Consider the following 23,401-nt stretch of genomic DNA (forward strand, 5'->3'; position numbering starts at 1 on the left):
TATATTTTTTATTTTTTTTTAAACTGTCCCCTGATAGTGTCACTTCGTAAACCATCGAACTGGGGTTTTACCACCTCCACTACAGGTGTTGGTGCCCTATAAGGAAGCCCAGGTAACGGACCCGCAGGGAGGGCGGCGCAGTGCGCAGGCGCCGGAGGGGCGCGGGGCGGGGCCGCGGCGCGGGGGGCGGGGCCGCGGCGCGGGGGCGGGGGCGGGGCCGCGGCGCGCAGGCGTGCTGGCGGACGGCGCCTGCGGCTCGGGATGGAGGGTGAGTGAGTAAACAAGCCCGGGCCGGGCGGTGGGGCCGGGCCTCGGCACCTCGCCACCCGGTACCTCGGAGAGGAAAAGGCGGAGGGCTCAGGGAACTGAGAGGAAGCGGAGGGCACAGCGCCTGTCTGCCGGGGTAACGGGGCGGACACCCCCCGATTCTGGGGGCTGAAGGAGAGGGGGTGACGGGCCAGCGAGCCCCCGGCGAGGAGCACGTCTGGGGCCGGGAGGGCGGTGTGTCCGGGAGGAGGAGCGGCGGGGGCGGGCCCGGGACGGGACGGGAATCCCGTTGGAGGGCGGGGTGGGCCAGGTGGGCGGGGGCCCGGGCGCAGGGAGGGCGTGAGTGGGCGGTGGCACCTGCGGGGACCCCTCCCCGCGACCTGGGGCTGTGCACGGGGAGGGCCACACACCCGGCCGCAGCTCGGGAGGTGTCGGAAGGAGGGGGTTGCAGTGGAAAACAGGGCCGGGGCCGGGGTGCGGTGAGCGAGGTCCTAAGGTTAAAATATAAGGGGCGCTCCCTCTCGGGGTGCAGCCGGTGCAGAAGCCTCCTTAGGTTTTGGGGCTGGGCGCCGCTCGCCTCCCCAGTCCCAGCCCCGCGTGAGAGGCAGCTTCTCTCCAAATTTGGTTTCCCGACCATCCCTGCCCACCCCGGAATTCTCCCCGGGATCAAACGGTAGAAGGGAAAGTTCCTTGAAGCAAAAAATAAAAAATTTAAAAAGCAAGGTGTTGTATTTGGGACATGCCCGTTAGCAAATGTGGGACAAACTTATTTTGGTAAAAGAAGTGACTACTACCGAGACATTGTTTCGGGGTCCGGGGAGAGGGGAGGGATAGGGAAGGATGTTAGCGACGCCGGTGGGATATTGAGAACGTTCGGGCTTTGATAGGTGAAATGTAAGCTCGTAAAGGGAGTAGCTTAGGTGTGGAGCCTAGCGCGAGAGGAGGAGGAAAGGGAGCCGAGGCGGAGGAGCTCCTGCGGGCGTAGGAGGACCGCCTTGTAAGCGTGGTCTGTTCCCCCGCGTCTTTGAAGAGAAAAATCCCCCACCCGGTGCCTCTAAATTTAGGAAACCAGCATTGCATGAAGTTTCCAGCCCGAGAAGGTGCTGTAAGACGTTCTGTAAGAGCCTGGCTGTTTTAAGTCTTGGGAGTCCCCAGGGCTAGGATGTTGTGTCATTGAAACATTACTTAGTTACATAAATGAAAGTGTGTGTTCGGAGATGAGTAGCTTTTTGTAAACACAGTTACAATAAAGGAAAGGACTATCTATAAACTTGTAATAATAACATTATTGCCAAGGTTTATATTGCGTGTGTGCGGCGTCACAGTGTATACTCTCCCAGGACAGAGATGTTTGTCTGGCTTATTCACTAAGCACCCCAAACAGTGCCAGGCACACAGTAGGTACTGAGAACATATTTGTGGAATGCATAAAGAGTGTGCACTTCTCTGGGGCCGGCAGTTGGAGATCTGGATCCTGATTCTGCTACTAACTGGCTGAGTAGTTGTAGGCCAGTGGTCGGCAAATTCCTCAATCAACAGAGCCAAACATCAACAGGACAACGATGGACATTTCTTTTGAGAGCCCAAATTTTTAAACTTAAACTTCTTCTAACGCCACTTCTTCAAAATAGACTCCCCCAGGCCGTGGTATTTTGTGGAAGAGCCACACTCAAGGGGCCAAAGAGCTGCATGTGGCTTGTGAGCCAGTTTGCCGACCTTGGTTATAGGCCAGTCATGGACCTTATGCTAAAACACAGCTTTAAAACCGGCTGAGGTTGAAATTACTTCTTCATTATGGTATTATTTGATTTCTCTTTGAAACAGCACTAGAATAAGGAGCCTAGGATTAAAAAATGAAATTTACTCTCAGTCACTTTTGTGAGAAGGGAATGGGGGAGAAATGTAGTTGGACTGGTGTCTCTCACCTTACTTGCCTTTGAATTAGCATGCCTTTTAAGAAGTATTTAATATATTAATTTTTTTCTATTTAACTTTTGATATCTGAAATCTGGCTTCCTTTTCCTGTGGGTAACTGTTTTTGTTCCTGTTCATGCTTTATATGAAACATGTAACAATTTATCTAATTAAGTAGTATGTGTTTTTCCTGTCTTGGACTGTTTTAAAATTTTCTACTTTGTTAACTAGCAACTGCCAAAAATGTGTTGGAGGCATCAACACTAAAAACACATTACAGCCCTGGCTAATGTACTCAGTGATTAGAAAGTCCGGGTTCTATTCCTGGTCAATCAATGTCTCTCTCACATTCCCCTCTCTCCCTCCCTCCCTCTTCCTCTCTCCATTTCCTCCATTCCTCTCCCCTTTCCTCTCTCCTTCTCCTCCTCTCACCTCCCTTCCTCCCACACTCTAAAGAGCAATAGAAAAAAATGTCCTCTGGTGAAGATTAACAAGGCAAAAACAAAACAAAACAAAACAAATACACATTACATTTCTACATAGCGTAGTTTAAAGAGAAAAAAAGGTATGTGGAGAAAGGTGAAGAGAATTATACCACTTAGATTAGGATTGAGGGGAGAATTTAAAAAAGAAAAGCTGCTCTTAGGGAATACCTCCATTCGAGAAAGTCCCAGTTTTTTCCTTTTTAAATTTGTTCAGTTTGTGTTTTGGGCTCTTTTATACCTTTGCAATCCATCAAACTGTCAGTTAGGACTTCAGTGCTCTAAACCCAAAAGTCAAGAATTGCTTAACGAATAATTGGAGTTAAGTGCTTCCGGTGTGTTGTGTTCTCTGACACACTTTGTTTCAGAATGGAATAATTAAAACAGTCTTGTTTAATTGAGTGATAATGAGCAGAATTAAGTATTAATCACTAAGTATTAAACTTTGTCCTAGTGTAGTACAGAATCAGCCAAGATGGAACTGATTCTGTTAGGAGATTGCTTTAATTATTATAAATCTCTAGAGGCCCAGTGCATGAAATTTATGCACTAGTAGGGTCTCTAAGCCGGAGATCAGGGCCAACCAGGGCCTCCTTTCCCTGGCTTCTGGCTAGGGCCTCCCTTCCTTGGCTGCTGGCTGATGATCATTGCCTTTCTTAGTCCCTGCCGCCTCCTGGTGGTCATAAACAAAAGGTGAATCTACCTCTGCCAACAGCTCTGGTAAAGCATAATGAGTTATTCTGGTGATGACCAATTTCATCAACATTCCTGTTAGTGGTGGTCAGCACACATCATAGCGAGTGATGAGTCTCCCTGTCGAACTCCCATGGGGACAATTTGCATATTAGGCTTTTGTATATATAGAATATATAGATTATTGTATCTTTGTTGGGTCTCATAAAAATTAATACTGCTTTGAATTTTATTACCATTGTCTCTACTGCAGATGACCTTATTTTCTTAATAAAACAATACTAAAAAGTATTAGTGGTATAATTTTATATTAAATAAGGATTCAGGGGAAAAATTTCACAGCTTTCTGATTGTGAGTTTTTTTTTCTATGTGTATGGTGCCCAGAACCTCAAACTAATAACAAATATAAATATCTTGGAGGAGTGGGAGAGTATAAATTAAAGATGTGTTTAATAGATCTTAGTTGAAGAATCGATCATTATATACCTAGCCGCAGAGTTGATTCTAACAGGAATGTTGATGAAATTGGTCGTCACCAGAATAACTCATTAAGTCTGAAACTTTAGTTTCTGTTTCAGATTTTCGCTCTTCATAGCTCCTTGTAATATATTCAGAAACTTAAAATTTTAGGTGAAATGAATTAAACTAGTTCTCTAGGAAACCTAAATAGTTTTTACTATAGAGTAAAAACATATTCCTGTAAACTTTATTGAATTTTCACATGCACACAAAATTTGTTCTTTCTTCTAAAATACTCGATGGGAGGCCTGCAAGCTAAGCCTAGAAACTGGTTCAGAAAAGCAAAATAGCAAATTTGGTAATTTTGAGAATATATTTGTACACATGACTGGAAGGATAGAGTTTAAAGGACCCTCCCAATGGCATCAAGTGTTATTCAGACCTGATTTATGTACAAAAATAATGGTAGCAGAGAACTCAAACTCTTCATAGTTATGGAAGAGCATCCTGCTGAAAGTATCAGGTTCTAAATATGCTCCACTGACTTAAACACTGTTCTATTCTCTTGAAAAGCTGAATATTTGTTTTGCCTTTATGCCTTACCATTCCTCTGAAGAACAGAAGGCACATTATATTGGACACTTCCGCTTGCATTCTGAGGTAGGTAGAGTATAAGTACTTCTTTAAAACTGACTTTTTATTCAAACACACAAAGTTATTTACAGTGTTATATATTTTTAAATTTCTTGTTGACTTTGAGATGTAATTATGCTATTGTCATGTCCACCTTTATTGCTAAGGGTGTGGTAGATTTAGATAATTTGGCAGGTACAGTTTTATAGTGTGGATATTTCCATGCACCTCTTTGATATTAATTTAATTCTTGCTGAACATTTCTCTTAATCATGGTAATAAGTAGGCTTCAAAATGTCCAGGTAATCCAAGTTTCTAAATATCTGAGACAACTTTTTTCTTTTAAAAAATATATTTTATTAATTTTTTACAGAGAGGAAGGGAGAGGGAAGGAGAGTCAGAAACATCGATGAGAGAGAAGCATCGACCAGCTGCCTCGTGCATACCCTTTACTGGGGATGTGCCTGCAACCAAAGTACATGCCCTTGACCAGAATCAAACCTGGAACCCTTCAGTCTGCAGGCTGAAGCTCTATCCAGTGAGCCAAACTGGCTAGGGCTGAGACAGCTTCTTGAGGTATGGGAGGAGGCGGCTGCTAAACATATCCCCCCGCCTCCCCCCTGGCCTGCAGAACATCTTCCATCTGTGTCCACTCAGTTAGGGGTTAGGGTGGTGATAAGATCAGGAATTGCAGACATGAAATCTTTTAATGGAAACTTCCTGTTGAACTCATGGATTTGAGTTCTTTAAGTATATGTTTTTAAAAATAAATATAGTAGGAATGAAAGTATAACTGACAGTGGTTGAGTTTGAGGAATGCTTTATTTCCAGGCTGTGAAATGCTATTTCTCATCTCCGTCTCTCTTAGATTACAGCAAAATGGATATACCAAATGCCCCAACCTCCAAATGTATCACTTACTGGAAAAGAAAGGTTAAGTCTGAATACATGAGACTTCGACAACTTAAACGGCTTCAGGCAAATATGGGTGCAAAGGTAAAAAATAATTTCCAAGCGAAAGGTTCTGTATTTTCACATATTGATCCATTGTGGAGAGGTGGAATTTTTTCAGCTTTTCTCTTGAAATCCTAACTACTTTTTTCTTGCCTTTGCTAGGCTCTCTATGTAGCAAATTTTGCAAAGGTTCAAGAAAAAACCCAGATCCTCAATGAAGAATGGAAGAAGCTACGTGTTCAACCTGTTCAGTTGATGAAGCCTCTGAGTGGGCATCCTTTTCTCAAAAAGGTACTTCTGGGTATCTACGCTCAGCCTTCCTTTCTTCCTTGGACTTGTATTTGTGATTAGAAAATCAGCAAAGATAATGGATACAGTTGTTATAATGAACTTTGAATAACCGGAATGGTAAATTTGTAGCTTAAAGAACTTTTTTGCCTATTGTTGTTCTCTGTTAATGAGCATAATCCTGAGTTTTTCATAGATAAAAACAAGACATTTGCTGTCTACTTTCCTGGGTTGTGTGTTCAAGCTTCAAATCAACCATTTTTTGTGCCTTGTTTGGCACTTTCCTCTTTTTGATATTGGAAAAAAGAATGCCTTGGATAATGGACAGGGAATATATTGATCAAAGGGATATCCCTTATTGTAAATTTACACATAATAGTTTCCTAAAGAGATAATAATTTTAAGATATAAAAGTCAGGGAGTATATAGAGAATATTTTCCAAAGCAAAATATGACTATACTTTCTTTTGCTTCCCCCTGTACTGTCCCCATTACCTGTGCAGCTAAGTTGTGGTCTGCTGCCTTAAAGTTTAGTTCTTCAGGAAAACTTCCTCATCTTCTTCCACATCTCTTAGGACTTTCAGAGGTCCTTTGCTCTTATGTACAGCCCAAGGAGACCAACAGTTTTAGGTTGAAATAAACATCAAGTGTGGGATTTGAAATAAACATCATTGAGTATGTGCTGGATTGGGTAGAGGATACAGAGGCGAATAAGAGCTAGTTCCTACTTTCCACGGGTTTATAGCGGTTCCTTTTAGAAGCTGTTACAAAACCCTCAGCTTCTCTGTTTGAAAGCACTAGAAGGGGACTGGGATCATTCTGGAAGGAAACCCCAATTCTCTCGAGTTGTGTGCTTGCCTTTCCTTCTCCATATCATTGTTTATATTTCAGTGTACCATTGACAGCATTTTCCCGGGATTTGCAAGCCAGCATATGTTAATGCGGTCTCTGAACACAGTTGCATTGGTTCCCATTATGTATTCCTGGTCCCCTCTCCAGCAGAACTTTATGGTATGTATTGAAAGCAATGTGATAATTGTTTATACTATGATTTTCTTAAGTTAATATGCTGGCACTCCTCTTAAGGTAAATAGTGTCAGAGTATATGTACCAAAGATTGGATATGCAGGGCAGAATGCTTTTAGAGTAATTTATTTACTCTAAAAAGTATATTGCAAGTTGTTCTAACTTGGTAGGTATTGTGTGCTCTGAACTATACCTCTGCACTGATGATGGTACTTTTTTTTTTTTTTTTTGAATGAATGAGACTGGGCAAGACTCCAGTTTTCCCTTACTACCTTGTCCAATTTTATAACATATGCAATTAAATGCAGTCTAAGTCAGACACTTGAGGCTCAAGCAGGTTGACAACTCCCTGCTGATGGCTCAATCCTTTCTAAATTCTCTAAAGTCAAGATGCTATGAAAGCAACTGAGATAGATGAGATGCACAGGGGCCCACAATCCTTTCATCTGGCCTTTATGCTGACTCCTACTAGGCTTATTTGTGGTACTGATAAGCAGTCTCTACATACTGCCATAGCTTATCATCTGCCTGGTGACAGATAACAGTTCAGCAGAATAAAATATGGGTTTACAGAAGGGAATCCTCAGAATCAAATTTCAGAGTAATTTTACTCTGATACTTGAGGATTTTAAGAATGACTGTGCTCTCTGTTGAATCAAAAAAAAGAAAAAAGCCATTAGTATCGTTTATTACCAGAAAATATTGTAGTTCATGCACTGCAATTGACTTTAGGTTCCCACTGAGTGCACGTGACATGAATTATTATCATATTTGTTATGATTATCAGAGTGGTTAGTCTTAGAGTATATAATAAAATACCCCAAAATTTATGGTTGCCCAGTTTCTGTTCTAAATATTTTAGTTATATTACAGATTATATTTTTGGAAGCCTTCCATCTCATTTAATCTCTATGTACGAGAAGAATTAGAATTGAAGACTTTTTAAACTGTTGTTTAGGTGATATTCATACTTATTTCACAATAATGTTTAGTGAATACAAAGTGATGATGGAATCACTGTGAAAAACAAACGTACTACCAAATTTTAGGTGTTAGTGGAAATATCTTTATTAGTATCGTGCAAAATGTTTGGTAGTTAATATCCTCCCATAGTTAAACTTACTCCCCCCCCCCCACCCCCCAAAAAATAAAGTAGCATTGCCCTCTTCATTTGAGGTTTTATTGACAAAACAAAATAACCAGGTTTTTAAACTCAGGCCTCTGTGACCAAAGTCATTTTCAGGAGATTCAGGTAGCATTAAATAGAAAAGCGGAGGTGCATAGTAGATTCATGGAAGAAATCACATCTGGTTTGATTTCAGGTAGAAGATGAGACAGTTTTGTGCAATATTCCCTACATGGGAGATGAGGTGAAAGAAGAAGATGAGACTTTCATTGAAGAGCTGATCAATAACTACGATGGGAAAGTGCATGGTGAAGAAGGTAATGGTGCTGGGCTCTTCGTGAGAAAACTGTTAGTATGGTGCCTCTTCTTTGGTCTGTTATCTTCCTCTTATCTCCTGCCTTATGTTATACACACTAAAGAATATTTCAGTGTAGCCCTAACCGGTTTGGCTCAGTGGATAGAGTCAGCCTGCGGACTGAAAGGTCCAGGTTCGATTCCAATCAAGGGCATGTACCTTGGTTGTGAGCACATCCTCAGTAGGAGGTGTGTAGGAGGCAGCTGATTGTTGTTTCTCTCTCATCAATGTTTCTAACTCTCTTTTCTTCTCCCTTCCTCTCTGTAAAAAAATCAATAAAATATATATATATTTTTTAAAAAATATTTTAGTGTAATCACCTGGCTGAGAGTAGAAATTTTATAATAAAGAATTTCCAGTTTAATTGTAAAAGGAGTTTGGACATAAAAGGATCATATAGTAATCAGTGACGTGAGAGAAAGTTCAGTGTACAAATAAGTTTGATTTTAGAAGTTTTTCGTAAATCCATCCTAAGACATTTCTCTTCATTTTCCTTTCTCTGAGAATGGCAATGAGCATAACCTCTCTGTCCTATGGCTTTGATCAAGATATCCCTGTATCTCTCAGAAATTGGTTATAATATCCTGACGTTCCTAAAAGAAAGTAATTTGGGTTTAGTTGTAGTTTTAGAAGTAGTTTTTGAAAAGGCTGTTAGGGTACAAGAACTGGAAAGATAGGGAGAGACTCTCCATGGATTTGCTCTTTTGACAATTTTTCGTGTAATGATGCTGTTGAATGCATTTATACACTACGCCCTCTAGTGTCCAAAGACTTTCTCCTACGATGTAATAGTAAAACCCCCTATAGTATGATTTTAGGAGGAAAAAAAAAATGCTATCTTTTTAGGATAGTCACTATTGACTAGTTAGCAGAAAAACCAAGTATATCTTTATTTTATCATTCTTTTTCTCTCACGTTTGTATTGTTTGCACATTTATGTGAGATTTTTGTGACTGCGGAAGTGAAGTACTCCAGTAAGAATAAAATTTATAAGTGGATTTTCCACTGGTGGGCTGAACTATTGAGTTGTAAGAGCCAATCAAATTATTGTAATCCCCTGGTGTCCATATAAAAATGTCCACACGTTATCCACCTGGGCCTCAGGAGTGAATACAACAAAACTTGCCTAGGAGGACTAATGGAATATGAAACAGCCACTGTTCACCCATTTAATCCTAATGTTTCAGAGATGATTCCTGGATCTGTCCTGATTAGTGATGCTGTTTTCCTGGAGTTGGTAGATGCCCTGAATCAATACTCAGATGAAGAGGAGGAAGGGCACAATGACACCTCAGACGGAAAGCAAGATGACAGCAAAGAAGATCTGCCAGTAACAAGAAAGAGGAAACGACATGCTATAGAAGGTAAATAGCACTTCTTTCTCATGTGACTTTTTAAAGTAACAGGGAGAGGCCCTGGCCAAGAAGCTAAGTTGGTTAGAGCATCATCCTGATATGCAAGGTTGCAGGTTCAATCTCCGGTCAGAGCACATGTAAGAATCAACCAATGAATGCATAAATAACTAGAACAACATCTATGTTTCTCTCTATCTTTCCCTCCTCTCTTCCACTTTCCCTAAAAATCAATGGAAAAATATCCTCAGGTGAGGATTATCAACAACAAAAAAGCAGTTCTAATCAAAATGCTGTGACAGCGGAAACCAGTTTGGCTCAGTGGATAGAGCGTTGGCCTGCAGACTGAAAGGTCCCGGATTCGATTCCGGTCAAGAGCATGTACCTTGGTTGCGGACACATCCCCAGTAGGGGGTGTGCAAGAGGCAGCTGATTGATATTTCTAACTCTCTATCCCTCTCTGTAAAAAAATCAATAAAATATATATTTTTTTAAAAATGCTGTGACAAAAGAAAAAATGACCAAACGGCTTTGTTTGCATACTCTGATTATAGATAGCACTCAGGAGCTTTTTGTCTTTTCTAATTTAGGCAACAAAAAGAGTTCCAAGAAACAGTTTCCAAATGACATGATCTTCAGTGCAATCGCCTCAATGTTCCCTGAGAATGGTGTCCCAGATGACATGAAGGAGAGGTAGGGGAAGCCGCCCCCCTCAGGCCATGTAGATAATCAGGCAGAATTTTCATTTAAGCCTGTATCTGGTTAATAAAAAGCCTTGCTTATGGTAAGTGCATAAGGATTTGCCGCACTTCTCATTATTTCTTGCTTACTTGCTTACCCTAAATACCTATTTCCATATTAAGGGTCATTATTTGCTGGCTTTTGAGTAAGTCTGGGCAGAGAACTTTTTATACTTCTGCCATTTTTCTGGAGAGTTACCCTAGCACCATACTTATTAAATATTTCCCTCCCCTTCAGGCATATGCCCATCCCAGCATAATTACAATGTTGTACTAACTCAGTTATACACCAATCCATCAACAAGACTCAACAACTCCCATCCTCTCTTGGCCAGCTGTACCTGGATGATCCTCAGTACTCCATCTGTATTTTCTCGGTTAAGACATACCCTTGGAAGGAACTCTCATCTCTCTTTTCTTAAATAGGTACCGAGAGCTAACAGAGATGTCAGACCCCAATGCACTTCCCCCTCAGTGCACACCCAACATCGATGGCCCCAATGCCAAGTCTGTGCAGCGGGAGCAATCTCTGCACTCCTTCCACACACTTTTTTGCCGGCGCTGCTTTAAATACGACTGCTTCCTTCACCGTGAGTGGGTCTACTCTGAAATGCTCTCCTGTTTTCTATTCCCAGCCACCATTTCCTTCTCTTTATGTTAGTCTATCAGATAGAATTCCCGGCTTCTGATCTGATGATGGTTTTACAAAGAACCAATCAATTTTCACTTGTTCAGTTATAGTGCAACATGCTTTGCATGGTCGGGACAGAAAAACCAGCAACATAATTGTTTCTGACTACCGCCTAGCTTTGAAAGGATCGTGTTGATATCAGAAATGATTGGATTTTGTGCACTTTGATGGTGACTGTTTATCTCCAGATTCTCCTACACTAGCTCCCTAATTCAGTTTTGTTCCTCCCCATCCTGTCAAGTGGATGAATCGTTGGAAACAGGACAGTGTTGTGTTTTCCAGCTTTTCATGCTACCCCTAATGTATATAAACGCAAGAACAAAGAAATCAAGATTGAACCAGAACCCTGTGGCACAGACTGCTTCCTTTTGCTGGTACGTTCTTAAGCTGTTCTACTGTTGTTAACTGTGGAAAATTGAGCAGGAAATGGTCCTTGGGCTTTCTGTCCCTGGCAACACAATCCAAGTGGGACAGTACATAGCACTTGGGGGTTATAAAGTGCAAATGAAACATGACTTCCCAGTCAGTGTGGCTCAGTTGTTGAGCATTGACCTATGACCCAGGCGGTCACAGTTTGATTCCTGGTCAAGACACATGCCTGGGTTGCGGACTAGATCCCCAGTAGGGGGCATGCAGGAGGCAGCCAATCAATGATTCTCTCTCACCATTGATGTTTCTATCTCTCCCTCTTTCTTCCTCTCTAAAATGATTAAAAATAAATAAAGCCCTCACCAGTTTGGTTCAGTAGATAGAGCATCGGCTCACAGATTAAAGGGTCCTTGGTTTGATATGGTCAAGGGCACATTCCTCAGTTGCAGGCTTGATCCCCTGGGCATGTGTGGGAGGCACCAGTTGATGTGTCTCTCACATCGACGCTTTTCTTTCTCTTGGTGTATTAGGACGATGCTCTAGCCAACTGAACTAGCTAGCCAGAGCTATGGTAAACATTTTGAGGAAGAATATAAGTATTTCTGTGTATGTCATATCATAGCATAGGCACATACTGTCAGATTCAATTCATTTAAAAACTTTTCTTTTGGGATTTTCTTTAGTGCCTACAGTATACTATTCTGAATATCTTTATTAATGGCAAATGCTTATCATTTACATGTAGTTTTAGTTTTTAGAAACAGCTAGAAATCTTTGAGAACCAAGTCTGGTAAGAAGATAGATAATCAAGCTGAATGATAGTTACCGTATTTTTCAGACCATAAGACGTACTTTTTTCCCCCCAGAAGTGGGGGGGAAAAGTCCCTGCGTCTTATGGTCCAAATATAGCCTACACATATACTTTTAAAAAAAAGTTTTTTTACTTGCCCGGCTCTGTGTGGTCTCTGTGTGCTTGCCCGGCTCTAAAATGGTTCTAAATGCTGCTGTTTACTTTACAGGGTTGATTACATGTGTTTATGACTGTGATGTTGGGTTTTAATGCACATAAAATATTTTAGGACACTATTTGTTTCAGAATCTTTTTTTCTTCATTTCCCTTCTCTAAAAACTGGTGCGTCTTATGGTCCGGAGCGTCTTATGGTCCGAAAAATACGGTATTTGGTCTTTTTTTAAAAAAACAAAAAACAAAAAAAATAGCTATAAAGTAACAAAACAGTATTCCTCCAAATTTAATATACTAGTTTGGGGGGAAGTTCCAAAATTAAGTAGTAATATTGCACAAATTCAGGGATTACATATTTTATTACTGAGACAGAAGAGTCCTAATCCTTGTACCCACTCTGGAACAATTAGCTATATACTCTCAAGCAAGTCCCTTCCCCTCTCTCAACCTCATTACCACTATAGGACAATGTGTTCTCAAGTTCCAAACAGCTAATATGCAAATGAATTTTAGATACAGCTCACTGGAAAGTTGAAAATGCATAGATTATATATTTTTAAGATTGCTTTATAGGTTAGCTCTTTTGTGAAGAGGTACTATATGTTTCTAAGTTTTTAGAATGTTTGCTAAATGGCTGTTAGATGATCACATTTGTATGGTGCAAAAGACAGGATCATTGCACGTAAGCACAGATACTGAAGAAGATGGTTTGTGACGATGGGGTAAATACAGTGATTCTGCACCTACTCCAGTTTCCTATGTCCATTGCAGGAAGGAGCAAAGGAATACGCCATGCTCCACAACCCCCGTTCCAAGTGCTCTGGTCGGCGCCGGCGAAGGCACCACATGGTCAGTGCTTCCTGCTCCAACACTTCAGCCTCTGCTATAGCTGAGACTAAAGAAGGGGACAGTGACAGGGACACAGGCAATGACTGGGCCTCCAGTTCTTCAGGTACAGTGAACAGAAAACAATCTCTTCTTACCACACAAGAATTCTGGTAAAACCAGGATTACCATCTAACACTTAATATTACTATTTATTATAGTAATAATAAAAGCATGACATGCTAATTAGACTGGACAGCCGAACGACCTTGCGGACATCATTCTGGAGGTCCTTCTGGACAAAGTCGCTGCAGCAGGGTCCGAGGCAGAGACGGTTAGGAGTGATCAGGCAGGCAGGCAGAGGTGGTTAGGGTGATTAGGCAGGCAGGTGAACAGTTAGGGGCCACCAGGCAGGCAGACAAATGTTTAAGGGTGATCAGGCAGGCAGAGGGGTTAGGGGTAATCAGGCAGAGAGGCAGGTGAGCAGTTAGGAGCCAGTGGTCCCCGATTAAAAGAGGGATGTCCAACTGCTGGTTTAGGTCCAATCTTGCAGGATCCCTGTGGGATCTGGCTTAAACTGGCAGTCAGACATCCCCCAAGGAATGTGTAGGCCGGGCCAAGGGACATCCCCTACCCCTCCGTGCATGAATTTTGTGCACCAGGCGTCTAATGTTTTATAAAATTGTTAATTCTGTCCACAGGTTTATCTATAAACAGTGGAGACGGGATATTTTTATTCCTAACGAGGCTGCCTTTTAAATAAAGTACTTCTGAGTTTACAGCCAGCTACTGATGACAACTGCATTCCGCCTTCTTCTGTTTCTCTTTATTTTTCCCTCTCTTAGAGGCTAATTCTCGCTGTCAGACCCCCACAAAACAGAAAGCTAGTCCAGCCCCACCTCAGCTCTGTGTAGTGGAAGCACCCTCGGAGCCTGTGGAATGGACTGGAGCTGAAGAATCTCTTTTTCGAGTCTTTCATGGCACCTACTTCAACAACTTCTGTTCGATAGCGAGGCTTCTGGGGACTAAGACGTGCAAGCAGGTACTGTCTGAAAGTGGCAGGAACAAGCTCAGGCCCTGCTTTCCTCACTGCTCTCAGCCCTTTGCCATCCTGTAAGCTGCCTGTCTGGAGAGAAGCTGTCTCAGGCTCAGTCCCTCGTGAGTCTGTGCTTCTGGGCCATGAAGTGGGTCTCCACACAGGGGACCTCCTGCAGAGGCCAGGCCTGGCAGTGGTTGGGGTCTGCTCTCCTCCTTGCTGAATTCTTATTTATGTCTTTAGCCACGATCTAACTCTTCTGGATGTTTCAGCACACTTAGCTTCTTTTTTTGATTCCAACATTTTCTTTTAATTATGTATCTATTTCCTAGACTCCCGGGTCTTTCTGGGGATGTTCTTATCTAGTGTGCTCCTTCTCCTCAGTTGCAGTGCTGTTCCCGCCATCAGTCTCCTCATTGCTTTATTCTACAAATATCCTATCACAAGATTTTTTTTTAAAATATATTTTATTGATTTTTCACAGAGAGGAAGAGAGAGGGATAGAGAGTTAGAAACATCGATGAGAGAGAATCATCGATCAGCTGCCTCTTGCACACCCCCTACTGGGGATGCACCCACAACCAAGGTACATGCCCTTGACCGGAATCGAACCCGGGACCTTTCAGTTCCCAGGCTGATGCTCTGTCCACTGAGCCAAACCGGTCCCGGCAAGATTTTCTAATTATCACCCCAAAAGCTAGGCCTGGACCTCGCCCTTCTCATTCATACCGCCACTAGAATCACGGTTGAAGAGTAGCCACTCATACTGTACTCATACTCTGAAGGCAGGACAAGACTGCGGCGAGAGCATGCCATAGAAACGGGCTAGGGAGTTGGGTGTTAAAGCCAATCTGTCCAACAAGAAAGAAACGGCAGAGCTGTGCCCTGCTCACGGCTCCTAACTTCTAGAGGAGACTCTGTGCCCTCTTCTTCATGCTTCCTTTACCCAGAACAAGCAATGGAACCATGCACGGACGGGCCCTTTGCTTTCAGTGTGGAGCTCAAGCCCATTTCCCCGAGGCACATGTTAGCGTAAAGATCTAACGAAGTGGGCCTAAACAGTTTTTATGCATATTTTCCTGAGTAGAGTACCTATACTTTTCACAGAATCTCAAAAAGATTTATAATATAAAAAAAGGGGGGAGGGGCAAAAATGAATGCTATAAAGGAAATAAGCACAATGAAAGGGAACCAGCTTTCCTGAAATGCTGTCCTACTGAAATGAGTTCAAGGCTCTGATGCCGTTACACCAACAGAGGGAGCTAGTGCTGGCATATGTCAGGGCTTACTCAGTTCACCAGATACACAAAGTTGCCCTTCCCAAGAAGAGAGAGAGAGACTGTTGCTAAAAGTCTGCCCACACTCAGGGTTTGGTAGGCAGAACAGTAGAAAAAAAGCTACTAACCAGGAAAGCTGTAACTGTGCTCACTATTTCTCCTTTCTCAAGTCAGGATAAATAAGAATTAACTTCAGAGTCACTGCCACTCTGTCTCCCTGCGACTGAAGAAATGCTCAGTCAGCTGCCTGGGAGCTATCGAGAACCCTCCTAAGCCCGGCGCCTGGCTGGGCCACTTATATGACCGCCTCGCTCAAGATGGAGTGACAGGTTCTGTTGGATTTCTCTTCCAGGTCTTTCAGTTTGCAGTCAAAGAATCACTTATCCTGAAACTGCCAACAGATGAGCTCATGAACCCTTCTCAGAAGAAGAAACGAAAGCACAGGCAAGGGCTGGACAAAGCACTTTCTGTGGCAGGCTGTTCCCTGTGCCGAGACCTCCCCTTGGACTTCCCATTTGCCTCTCTCTATAGCCACGGCCCATCCGTTCGGCATTGCGTAACCGAGGGCCAGCCTTCTCATGCTCCCGGTGGGTCTGTTCCTTGGCCCAGCCTTTCTCCTGATCATGAGCTAACTTTGGTTTTCTGTTTAAGTTTCTGGCCAACAGAACATGAACTGGCCTCACATTGAGGCCTTTTTCCTTGTTGCTGATTAGTTAATCACTGTACTCACTTCTCAACCCTGGCTAGGGTTGTTCTGTTTTTGGCACTTGTATTATTTTTCTAAGTTGCATAATAACTCTGTTTGCTAGCTAGCCTTTGCTTAGAGTTGGAAGTTTTTTGTTGTGTTTTTCTTTTTCTTTGTTTTTTGTTGTTGTGTTTTTAAATTGACATTCTGCCTGGCTTGGTTCCCTAATCACTATCACCTACTGAAGAAAGGAACTGACAGATTCTAAGTATAGAAGGGAGGCCCTGTGGCTGCTCCCTCTCAGTTCCTTCATGTAGACTTAGAGCATATTCCTGAAAAAGCCTTCTCCACTCCCCACCCTGAAACACCCCCACATTTCCACCTCCCCAGAGGCTGGGGAGAGGAGGGACAATAGATTACAATAGACATAGCGGGCTGGGTTTTGTTTTGGGTCTGTCTCTTATTTTATGTATGTTTGTCTGTTAAGGGTAGGTTGTTCATGCTTAAATGTTGAGGCATAGGCCAGCTGGATTTGGGGTGGACTCTAGCTTCCCTGGACTAGAACGGGAGCCTCCGGGGAAGCGATTTGGGATGACACTCCCCAGTCCCCAAACTGCAGCTCCTCCGAGTAGGTCACAGTGTCCTTCACCTGAATCTACAGATTCCCCAGGACCATGACCCAGACCCATCCTGTCTTTTTTCAGGTTGTGGGCTGCACACTGCAGGAAAATTCAGCTGAAGAAAGGTAGGTTCCAGCAGGGCCGCCTTCCGCAGTTCAGCTTGAGGTCTGAACTGTGAACATCCTCTCCCCCCCTGCAGCTGCACTTGTTGACCCTACACCGCTTCCGCAGGTTACAGTTCTTCTGCAGCAGCTGAGAACAGCTCAGCTTCTGGCTGCAGCTGTGGAGACCTCTTAGGAGGTGGAGTTACGGGCCTTGTGGTCTCTGGCTTTCATGGTTTGCCATGTGCCAGATCCTAGACTTCATTTAATGTTCAGAATAGCTGCACTATAGTTCTGGACTATTTCTACACTTTTGCCACAACACACACCACCCCATTATAGCTTATGAACAACCATCACCTAGGACTGCCATCATCAGGTGCTAGATGTGGGTCCAAGGTTACGGTAGATCAAACCTTTGAGTCACACTCCGGGCACTAGAGAGGGAAGGCTGCTAGGGAGCATGAGCGCAGCAGTGCCCTGGTCTACTCCTTTCTCTTCTAGACAACTCTTCCACCCAAGTGTACAACTACCAGCCCTGCGACCACCCAGACCGCCCCTGCGACAGCACCTGCCCCTGCATCATGACTCAGAATTTCTGTGAGAAGTTCTGCCAGTGCAACCCAGACTGTAAGAGTTCTTCCTTTTCTCCCATAGTCTGCCAACACAGCCGGCCCCATGCGTCCCAGGTTCCCCTCCCCTCCTGCACCTTTTGCTGCTGATGGGCCTTTTGATATTCTCTTTGCTGCTGTGTTTTAAGCATTCTACAAGAGACTTAAGATATGGAAAAGTAATTTAAAAAAACACCTTATGCGTATGATTCTAAAAGCAACAATTATACAGATGCTTTCCCAACTTTACCTTCTAGGGCAGAAGTAAGAAACATGGGCATCTTTTTCCTTACAGTGCAGTCACAGCCTCCCTTTCCAGAATGTTTTGTAACATGTACAGGTTATAAGTCTGTGTATACTTTAGTTTACTATCTGGAATTTTAATATCTGGTTGGTTTGTATGTCAGCAGAAGGTAGGATAGGGGCTAAAGTGCTTCTCTTTTAGCCACGCCCTTCCCCCATCAAGGCAGTTTGATGGCAGCCTCCAGAGCTTGCAGAACTTGGTGCCCAGGCAGTGGTGCTAGAAATACCTCCTAGCCCGTAGCAGTTATCAGTCTTAACCACAGCAGAGGGAAGGGCTGTGGGTGGAGTGGGGTGGCATAGAACGGATGTCTTCTGTTCTCAAAGTGGTTTTTGTTTTGATCATCAGAATTTACCAGTGAAAAACACTGATTTGATTTTTCTGTGGGCACTATCTACCTCCCTTCCGAATTCCACCAAGGAAGAAGGAGAGCATTGTTGGGGAATCTCTAGGAAATATATCTCCATAGTCATGCCTGCTTTTTTTACGCTCAGGCATGAGTGTTGGGAGGCACTCCATATTCTTTGGGAAATTTTTGAGCATATGGTTATTGAGAAGGGAACGTCTCTCCTATTTTGGCAAATATCCTTGAACACATAACATTCACTTTTCTGCTGTCCCCTGAGTCAAACCCAGCACTAGCCTGCTTCTCTCCCTAACCTCACCTGTTGTCCCTCCAGGTCAGAATCGCTTCCCCGGCTGTCGCTGTAAGACCCAGTGCAATACCAAGCAGTGTCCTTGCTATCTGGCCGTGAGAGAGTGTGACCCCGACCTGTGTCTCACCTGTGGGGCCTCAGAGCACTGGGACTGCAAAGTGGTTTCCTGTAAAAACTGCAGCATCCAGCGAGGACTCAAGAAGGTGAGGGCTTTTCTCAGGATTGCCCGCCGGGTGGTGGAGTGGGAACAACTGAACAGTCTCCAGCAGCCTGTTTCTGCTGGCTCCTTAGAGGGTTTGTACTTGAATGTTCTTGGTAAATCCTAAACGACACACTTTTACTGAATTAATGAGGTGTTCTGTCCCAGTGATGGATGAGTAAAGCGACCCCCTGAACCAGCCAGACAGAAAGGGGCAGAGAGGATGGACTGGTCCCTGGTGTGGTCTATTTTTACTTGACACTCAGCAGTGAAGGTCCACAGGTCTAGAGGAAGAGGGGGCATGTTTCCTTTCACCACTCCCTTTTCTGTTTTCCCTCCCAGAACAGAATGGCTGAGGCCTTTTTCTGTTTTCAGATCCTCTTAAACAACAGTTGCTCGTTCTTTCCACCATGCTCTCCACCCACCGTACACATGCACACCCAGCACACACACGCCTTGTAGTCTGATGTTTGACTCCTCTCCTTCAGCACCTGCTGCTGGCCCCCTCAGATGTGGCCGGATGGGGAACCTTCATTAAGGAATCTGTGCAGAAGAACGAGTTCATTTCTGAATACTGTGGTGAGGTGAGTGCTATCGGTTTGGCCCATACTCTTATCTGGGGAAATACTGATGAGAAACCTTGATTTTCTGTGGTCTAGACTTCTGTGAACTAATCTCTAAATAACTCAGCCGAATTCTCATGTGGACTCTCGGGGGATCCCACGGAACTGTTTGCAATCCTGAAACAAACCACTCTTCTTCCAGTTCAGGCCATACAGGAGGTGCAGGTGGGGGGCTCTTCAACCTTAACACTGGCCAGCTTGGGTAGGGATTGGAAGGAAATAACCCGAGCTCAGTATGTTATGATTCTCATTGTGATGCTCAGTAAGCACCTGTACGTGACACTGCCCCTCCCACTCCTGTCTAGGGACAGGGTATCATGCCTTGAATAGACTGCCTCATCCCCCTGTTTGTTCCTTGTCTATCTCTGCAGCTCATCTCTCAGGACGAGGCTGATCGACGAGGGAAGGTCTATGACAAATACATGTCCAGCTTCCTCTTCAACCTCAACAATGGTATGGTGTCTCTCTGTCTCATCCCAAAGTAGTCTTGAGCATGTCTTCCCACCAGATGTCCCTTGTTCTGGTCCAGGTTCAGATCAGCTCTGAATCTTCCAACAGATGCTCAGAGCAAGGTGGTGAGATTGAACTCAGAGAGACACCATGAGCCAGTTCACTTGCTTTGGGAGAACTTCCATTTCCAGGTTGTGTTTGTAAATCAGAGCACGGAGCACTTACACCTCAAAAATCTCCCTCCCTAGATGGAAAGAGGAGATCCATAATTCCAGCAAAGGTGGCGGGGGAGAGGGGGAGGGCAAAGGGGGTATTCCCACGTGAAGCTGCATTCTTATACTGCCTGCTTTCCCAGCTCCTGCTAAAATTCCCACTGGATCGTCTTGTTTCTGTTACTGTTTGATTTTAAATTCAGGCTCAAGAAGCTGTGGAGTTGCCTGGTGAGTTCATGGTTTTTCTTGGTCTACTTTATACAGACTTTGTAGTGGATGCAACCCGGAAAGGAAACAAAATTCGATTTGCAAACCATTCAGTGAACCCCAACTGTTACGCCAAAGGTGAGTTCTCAGTGACTGACCTGGAGGTGACTGGGGATGTATGCTTCATTTACTATGATCTCTATCCATGATTAACTTTTTTTATAGCTGAGTTATTCTTTGTCCAGAGATAATCATGATTAATGTCTGATATCATTTTGATTCTCTCAGTTTTATAATCTTTTTTTTTTTTTTTTTACTGAATACATTATAAACATTTTTTCCACAAACATGAGTCTTCTAAAGATAATTCTTTCTCCATATCACTAGCCAGAGCAAGAGATCTAAAAGCATAGAGGCAAAAGAAAAAGCACAGAGGCAACTCTATTGACTACTTTCTAATTCCACTTCATTTATGTTTTCACTGGGAATTTGGAGAAAATCAGCCCTGAATCAGTACTGATTTTTGATGTGCGGTTGAGTAGGAACTTAGCCCTGAGTCTGTCCTGTTCGCAGTGGTCATGGTGAATGGGGACCATCGGATTGGGATATTTGCCAAGAGGGCAATTCAAGCTGGCGAAGAGCTCTTCTTTGATTACAGGTGAGGCAGCTGGGAATGGCCCTAGAGAGGTGGCCCCAAGGGCGGGAAGGGTGGCTGTTGGAATTGATTTGGGGTTAAGGTGGGTGACAGGGCTGCAGGAGGGGATCTCACGGTGGGCAAGGCTTTGTCTTTGTTCTGATTTCCGGTGCCTTGTCTCAGAAGGGGAGCATTGAAAACTGCTTTAAGAAGTGGGAGGGGAAATTGTGAAATGGGAAGGGACTCTTATCTTTTTTATCACAAAAGCCTTGATAGTAATCTGGTTCCTCCTCCTGCTCTGGGACAGGTACAGCCAAGCTGATGCCCTCAAGTACGTGGGGATCGAGAGGGAGACTGATGTCCTTTAGCCCTCCCGGGCTCCATGCCAGCGCTTGGTAGCAGCACTGTCTTTGCTTTCGTGCACACACCACTGCTGCTCAAGTTTCCTGCACTTTGTGTTTCTCACACCAAGAAACCCCCACCCACTCCTCTGTAGTGTGGCCTCAGCTGTGTCCAGTAGAGACAAAACTGTCTCAGTGAGAGGGGAGGCAGAGGCAGCTAGGGCTTGGGCTCCCAGGAGAGAGAGTTGCCGAAGTCAGTGTTGCATCTCAGGCCTCAGAGGAAGAGAGCTCAGGTGGGAGGTGGGTGATGTATGCATGATTTCTTGTCACCCAGGCGGTGGGCCTCAGGAATCAACTTGGACGGTTCCTAACAAGCATTAGCCTGTAATTGTAACTTTCCAAACCAGGTCCTTGTATAATTGAGTTACTAGCATATATCTCTGTGGTCCTAAGACCTGGAGAAGACAGGCTAAGTGAAGTTTGGTACCTGGAGCTTCTGGGTGGTCTGGGTTAAAGGTGAGCTGGCAGGCAGCGGAGACTGAATTCAGGGGGAGGTGGGTCACCTTACTACCTTTTCCTTCCTGGCAGGGCTCAACCTGAGAGCAGGCTCTAAGTATAGACATTCAATGCTGGGAGAAGGAAAGCTAAATGCCCTCCTTCCAGGGACAGTGAGAACCAGCCTGACAATAGTAATTAAACTGTTAAGCTTGAGGCCCAACAGGCTTTGAGAAACCTCTGAATATTCTGGAGATTTTCAGATGCCCTGGAGCAAGGGCCAGTGCATCCAAAGATCTCTTGTAGCAACTCCAAAGTTCTCGTGTAGCAACTCTATTGAAGAAGCGCGGAGGGGGGTGCAGTTTGGTGTGAGTCCTCTGGCTCCCTGGATCCGTAGTTGTCTTCAGGCCTTTCATTCCCCTTAGAGGCCAAGCCCATGGAGCCCTGTTATTTATCTCTTCCATGGAGATGGGTACAGGCCTGGACTAGGGGGGGACTGGCGGTGTGTTTGACTTTCCTGTCTGTAGCTCCTGCTGTTGGAAGAGTTTGGAAGTGGGTGAGGGACTCCCAAATTGCACGTGTTTAGGGTGGCATCATGTGGGCACTACAGGCTGGCAGAGGGTATTTGAAGTGTTGAGAAGACTACCTGTGCCAGTCCGTGGTGCCATTTTCTCTGGGATTTATGCAGAGCAAAGCACTTTATTTCTTTCAGAAGAGCTGTAGATTGAGGTAGAGTTTAAGCTAAGGTCTCGAGGTCCTTGCCCAATTCCCTTTCCTGAGGTAGGGGGAAGAAGAGGGGTTCTGTCTCATCGCCTGATGGAATTTAGTGAGAAAGAAGAATTTAATGAGAAAGGGCCAGCTCTAAGAGTCTGTGGCTGTGTGCTGAGCTGGCAGGGAATAAGGAGCATTGTGTTGGGTAAAAAGGACATGGGCAGATACAGACTGGCCTAGGGAGTTATTAGAATAGGGAGCAGGCTTCTCCCTTCCCTCTGGGGAATCCGAGCCCTCCCTCCCAGTCTGTGCTGACCTCTCCCTCCAACCCCACTGGCTGTCCCGTGAAGCAAGAGATAGGATTCCCTCTGGCCAAGCAGCCGCCCAGGGGTTTTGTGGAGCATGTACTCACACACACGCACTCTCACTCACCTCCTCTCACTCACCACACTGTGGGCTCATGCACTCAGTAGGCATATGCCCAGCCCGCGCCTGGCAGAGCCTCTTCCCACCTGATTGGGCCAGCCCCACCATGATTCTGAAATGTGTATCTGCTGTGGTTTGTGATCATTGTGTATTGGGGCACCTTCTAGCTGGACCGTGGGCTCTGAATTACTCACAGATGATAGGGGAAAACCATAGACAGATGAAGGAGAAGGAGTTAGGTCTGCCTGAAATGCCAGGAACTGACCGTGAAGAACAGGTGGGGGAAATTACATCGAGCCTTTGAGAGGCTAGACTGACCCCACCCTTGCCTCAGTGCAGAATCACTGTCAGACCACTTCCCCACTGTCAGACCACTAATACTCCTGCTCCTCCAGCATTCCCATCCTTTTTCCCCGGCGTCCTCAGCCTTTAATGACGGGTGTAACCCCTCCCCCCAGACATGCAATGACGAATGGAGCAAGAGGGGAGGGGGGGGCCGGGGAGGCTGGTATATGTGCGGCTTTATTGCCAGTGAATTTCATGCACTTTAAGTCCTGTGGCTTGTGACCTCTTATCTGAATAAAGTGGCAGAATCCATTTTGGCAAGGTGTGTTCTGTGTGCTTTGGGGCTGGAAATGACCCAGGGATGATGGTACAGGGGCATTTCTGCTGAAGCT

General features: G+C 44.5%; 1 protein-coding gene across 6 annotated transcripts; it reads left to right on the forward strand.

The window, feature by feature from the left end:
* The first annotated feature begins 208 nt into the window (after nucleotides 1-208).
* On the forward strand, nucleotides 209-23,321 carry EZH1 (enhancer of zeste 1 polycomb repressive complex 2 subunit). Of its 6 annotated transcripts, none has more exons than XM_036450870.2 (21): nucleotides 209-268; nucleotides 4,390-4,476; nucleotides 5,318-5,445; nucleotides 5,566-5,694; nucleotides 6,583-6,702; nucleotides 8,040-8,160; nucleotides 9,386-9,562; nucleotides 10,141-10,243; nucleotides 10,717-10,880; nucleotides 11,264-11,355; nucleotides 13,086-13,266; nucleotides 13,985-14,181; nucleotides 15,805-15,896; nucleotides 16,842-16,882; nucleotides 17,363-17,488; nucleotides 18,451-18,629; nucleotides 19,114-19,209; nucleotides 19,620-19,701; nucleotides 20,175-20,255; nucleotides 20,691-20,775; nucleotides 21,059-23,321. In XM_036450870.2, the coding sequence occupies exons 3-21, from the start codon at nucleotides 5,329-5,331 to the stop codon at nucleotides 21,117-21,119; spliced, it is 2,244 nt and encodes a 747-aa protein (XP_036306763.1). In that variant the 5' UTR covers nucleotides 209-268; nucleotides 4,390-4,476; nucleotides 5,318-5,328; the 3' UTR covers nucleotides 21,120-23,321. The 6 variants fall into 6 exon arrangements, with proteins under 6 accessions (XP_036306763.1, XP_036306762.1, XP_036306764.1 ...); XM_036450869.2 differs by having other exon boundaries at nucleotides 5,325-5,445; XM_036450871.2 differs by having other exon boundaries at nucleotides 210-268; nucleotides 4,438-4,476.
* Nucleotides 23,322-23,401: the final 80 nt, after the last annotated feature.

This window comes from Pipistrellus kuhlii, unplaced genomic scaffold, assembly GCF_014108245.1.
Source record: "Pipistrellus kuhlii isolate mPipKuh1 unplaced genomic scaffold, mPipKuh1.p scaffold_m20_p_22, whole genome shotgun sequence".
Lineage (NCBI taxonomy): Eukaryota > Metazoa > Chordata > Mammalia > Chiroptera > Vespertilionidae > Pipistrellus > Pipistrellus kuhlii.